Source organism: Limulus polyphemus, unplaced genomic scaffold (genome assembly GCF_000517525.1).
Source record: "Limulus polyphemus unplaced genomic scaffold, Limulus_polyphemus-2.1.2 Scaffold2766, whole genome shotgun sequence".
NCBI lineage: Eukaryota > Metazoa > Arthropoda > Merostomata > Xiphosura > Limulidae > Limulus > Limulus polyphemus.
In genome coordinates, this window is record NW_013668376.1 from 120709 (window position 1) to 126076 (window position 5368).

The 5368-nt window shown below is 30.0% G+C and overlaps 1 protein-coding gene across 2 annotated transcripts in view; it reads left to right on the top strand.

Annotated features, from left to right (window-relative positions):
* LOC106467855 (gastrula zinc finger protein XlCGF57.1-like) overlaps positions 1–5368 on the top strand; it is a 58213-nt gene that overhangs the window by 33471 nt on the left and 19374 nt on the right. For both annotated transcript variants that reach the window (XM_013928233.2, XM_013928234.2), the window contains one exon: positions 2581–2681. In XM_013928233.2, the coding sequence (XP_013783687.1) occupies positions 2581–2681 (101 nt within the window). The remainder of the gene's footprint in view (positions 1–2580; positions 2682–5368) is intronic.

The following is a 5368-nucleotide window of genomic DNA, read 5'->3' on the forward strand; positions in this document are numbered from 1 at the left end:
AACGTTTCGACAAGGTTTTGTCATCATCAGGTACCAGAACCTTGTCGAAACGTTGTACATTTGCTGTTATATTAAAGTTTTTCTTCATTACCCATTCAAGTCGTCTCCAGCCATTATTAACTTAACATTGTAACTTAAGATGCTACCGTTAGAAGTTTTGCAAGATCTGTAGTTGTCCATAATGAGAATTGTTTCTGGTGAACAGCAGTAATTTATTTCATAAAGTGAACATTTAAATATCAAGGTACATGAACTGGTCGAATATGGTAACTTAACCAACACAGTGGAGTAACAAATGAAATATTAAAAAAAAATTCCATTAGAGCTGTTACATGACTTGTATAGCTGGTTATAATTGGATATCTTAAGAAAGAAGTGAAAAAAACCTATATTTGATTTTCTCCCACTAGTCTTTTACAAGTTAAAAGTTAAAACAACCCTTAAGACAAAGAAATCCTTTATGTTAACGTTGCCGTAAATTAACATTAATTGAAATAACTTGAAAACTTTTAACAAAAAATCCTTTAAAACCATAAAAAATCTAAATCTGTCTGAAATTTTACCCAAATTCCCTGCTGAGAGAGCTTGGCTTTTAATACTAAAAATACGTTAAACTTGTTAAATATTTAGGATGAAATCAAAACTGTAGGTAGCTTTCCAAGTTAAATCTGAGGTATAAACGTTGCCATGTTCTGCTCATATGATATGCAACTTTCGCAGAGAGTAAAAGTCAAACAATACTCACAAAGAAAAGTATTGTTTAATGCCAATAAAATATGGAAACTACTCATATCGCTTTGTTTTTAAACATTGATATTCTTTATTCATCAAATAATGTGAAATTGATCTTATGTTTTCTGTTTATTCTGTACAAAGAAATATCTAAAACAAGGTAAATTATTGTAAATTTACAATAACTTCACTGCCCCTCTAACACTAAGTATGCAATAGTTCAATATTGACAGAGTGTGTGTTAGTTCTGATTTTGATTACAACAAATGTTTTATTAATTAAATCAGTACAAAAACTACTGACAAGGAATTATCAATATTTTGAATGGTCTGCACAAAACATTAAAATACTCATTAGAACTTAGGAGTGTAATGTTACGTGCCCATACCTTTCTGTTGGTCTGTTCTCAAGCATTGTACACGTGTGTGGTAAAATCAGATGTTTTGGCTTCTAGGATAACCCATTAAGTGAAGTTGTAAGATGTCATATTGGTGATGTGAGGTGTTATATCTTTAAATATTTTTGTTATTTATCAGATGTTTTACTTTTCTATAATATCATATATAAAGTAAGAAAGTAAAAAGAAATAATTTTTAAAAATTTATTTTCTTACAGTGGAAATTTCTTCTGTTTCTTGGCATTGTACTCGATATTTATCATGAAATGCCATAGATTTTCTGGTGGCTTTGCCGTATTGCCATCACCGGTTTTGTAAACTTTTATCACAATAAAAAATTTTCAACTGATCAGCAGTGAACTTTCTGAAATTCCTCCTACTGCTCTGTACATGACAGATAATTATATGAGTTTCTAGTATAAAATCACCTCTTACACCCAGGGGATTTTAATCTGTATAAAACAATCCTTTCATCATTTGAATCTTTCTTCAACAAACATTAAAATCTTGAAATTAAGTCCTGGTACAAATTTGATTTTAATTACCAGAGATGGAATTTTATTTAAGATTCAAACTTAAAGATTACTCACATCTTTTTTCTCTTTAAACACACTGATATTTAATTATAATAAAGCACACCAAGGTATGATTACTAATAATCTTGACATACTCTTCCTTCATGTTCTGTTTTAGATGTATAACTTGTTCATAAAGTAATTATTATAATAATATTACTTACATATATAATATTAGTAATGTGTAGTACAGAATGAATAACTTGTTCATAAAGTAATTATTATAATAATATTACTTACATATATAATATTAATAATGTGTAGTACAGAATGTATAACTTGTTAATAAAGTAATTATTATAATAATATTACTTACATATATAATATTAATAATGTGTAGTACAGAATGTATAACTTGTTCATAAAGTAATTATTATAATAATATTACCTACATATATAATATTTATAATGATTAGTACAGAATGTCCATCAATTATTGAACCTCTTTCTTATCTGAACAGAATAAAAACTACAACAGCTAAACATGACATGTGAGAGACAAATGTCTGAAGAATTTTTTCCCACTATTGTAGATGTAGGTATGTGAATTACACTGTATATAACATGAATCACCCATACAATAATAGTGATTATCATCTGAACATCCTGTAAATTACAAATGGTGGACATGTTAAGGAGAAACTGAAGTGTTAGTCTTCATTATACCAACAACTGTTTATTATGTTGTTATTATTATCCTGAATTAATAACATAGATCAATATTAAAGTTATGGACACCCTGTATAACTTACCATTTCTGAAGCAACTGTAGTAGTGTAAAGAAACTGTAATTTAACAGTGTTAACTTGTGTTAATGTAGTGATACACGTAAGTCATGTTCATATTGTTATAAAAGTATTTAATATTCACCTCTAGTAACAGAAGAAGCTTCTTCCCCAGAAGAAGGATCTACAAATACAGTCTTCGATTGTAAAATAAAAAATGAAAAGTCTGATGAAGTAGCAAAGGAAACTGAGGTAATCTTTAGATTAAAGACTTTATATCCCTATTAAGAGAATTATAATAGCTGGAGAAAACTTACACATTATTGATGTTATGTGATTTTATAGAACGTTTGGTTTTAGATAGTTACAGTAAACAGAAAAATTCTTTTCACCTGTGAAATGCCATAAAATTGGTATTCTGTTCCAAATGTAGACAAGATTGGTTGCTAAATATTTTAATAGAATTGTTTTTTCTTGTAATAATTCTTATGTTTATATAGTAGATAGTAGTACAATGACCACAATCCCTGTTGTAGTACACAGATCTTTCCTGGTCATAGCTTAGGAAGTTATCTGAAGCTAACATTACCTCACATTCGTGTCTCCAAATTAAATCAGTTCCAAGACAGACAAAGTTTTTCCAATAAGAGTAACTTATAACTTCCCTTTTGCTGGAACTGAATGTCCAGTCCACCTACTGTTTGCATCAATAACTCTTCTTCCTTCATCTCTGGAGATAATTTTCCATCTTTCATTAATAAATTGGGATGAACAGTTGTATTTGTGGAATCAGCATACTGGAAGGTTTTCCATCAATAAGTTTGGACCCATTGTACTATTTTTCTAATTCATAGTAGGTAGTATTGCTATCTGTGCTTTGCTTCATAAATTCAACTAATTCCTATTCTTTTATGTCTTGTTAGCTCCGTATTATTCCTTTGACCTGGTTGGGCTCTGTCTCCTTGGATTGATAGCAACTGTTGGTTCCTTACAGTCTCTGCTGTAATGGCCAAGTTTCCCACAATTATAAACAATTACATCTTCCTGCATCCCTCGAGGACCGTTTTTTTCCCATATAGGCCATTGTCTGCAGTTCCTGGTAAAATGATTGATAACATGATTGTTTTTGTTTTATTCTAATAAGGAGAACTCTATGTTTTGCACACATTTTGTTCCACATATGTTAATTTTGTTGGTGTGGTGTCACGCCTTTCACATCACGTGATTATTGGGGTAGGAGTCTACAGTTTGTTCTTGTCGGAATGTTGGATTTAACCAGAACGGAATTGAAATTTGGAGGTTGAAGTCTTTAAGATGCTGTTTTTGACACAGATATGTATTTTTCTCTTTGCAGTCCCAAACTGTGAACTTATGGGATGCTACACATTTCAAATCCTCGATACATTATCCGCACTTCTTGCTGGACCCATGAACTAGTTTAGCTGAGAACCTAGTGTGATCTGTTCATTTTTTAAATCTAGTTTGAAAATACTTTTCATTAAAGTATGTAACTAAATGTTACAACTGTATAGAGGTAAACATAATTTTATAAATTAGTACTTGAGAAGAAATAAGTAGTTCAAGTAGATCTTTTTCCTTTAACAGGATATTAGAAAGTTGTAATACTTCATGAATGTCGATAATTGGTCCAGACAGTTTAACTATTGAATGCATTATTACAGAAAGATTGAAAAGTTTAAACATTATATTTTGTGAACCTCTCCATTACTATCTTTCTGTTAAATATGTGATAATGTAGACAAATATCCTCTGAACTTGAGAAACTTTCTTGCAGGGGGTTCAGAAATATGTTCTAGTGACTAATAGTTATAGTGCTTAATAAATACATTATTATTCTTACCCAACTGTGGTTGGTTTTAAGTATGAAAATGAAATTACCATAACTGGCAAATAATATGATACAGGAGTGTTTGTCTTAATAAAATCTGATACAGGAGTGTTTGTCTTGATAAAATATGATACAGGAGTGTTTGTCTTGATAAAATATGATACAGGAGTGTTTGTCTTAATAAAATATGATACAGGAGTGTTTGTCTTAATAAAATATGATACAGGAGTGTTTGTCTTAATACAATATAAGACAGGAGTGTTTGTCTTAATAAAATCTGAACAATTTGAAAAATGGCTAGAGTTCCATAACATGATCCTTGGTAAAATACTAAAAAATGAAAACAAAATACCGGCACTTCACCATTCTAACAAAATACCGGCACTTCACCATTCTAACAAAATACCGGCACTTCACCATTCTAACAAAATACCAGTACTTCACCATTCTAATTAGAATGGTGAAGTGCCGGTATTTTGTTAGAATGGTGAAGTGCCGGTATTTTGTTAGAATGGTGAAGTGCCGGTATTTTGTTAGAATGGTGAAGTGCCGGTCTTTAGTTAGAATGGTGAAGTTCTGGTATTTTGGTTATTTTCTCAAATAATTGTATTATAGGTATGAATGTGTTTGTAAAGCTTTAGTTTATATTTTTGTATTTTATTTAAATAGTTCTGTCATCAAAATAGTTTATTATTTAAAACCTTAGTTTCTTGTTTCATCTAATTAATATGCAGATATTAAATTTTGTTATTTGTTCTTGTTTAAGATTTTTGAAATATTGTGAATGGTTTGATTTTTGTGGATTAAATTGTCTACTTGAGAGGATGAATCAGTTTGTTTTGTTTTTAATTTTTCAAAATATCTATATACACTTACATGATTTACAATACTCTGCAAAAGTGTTAGGACAGAGAATATTTTGTCATTCTTTCCTATTTATGGGGCTAATTCTTCCATGCTGTTACAGAATGTAAATTTCAACACTATGGTAATGTTTCACTGATCTCTGTTGATAAATGAATGAGCCAGGATGAGAATACTTATCATTCTTTAGAATTCCCATATACTTGTACCAAGGACATGTCATAAG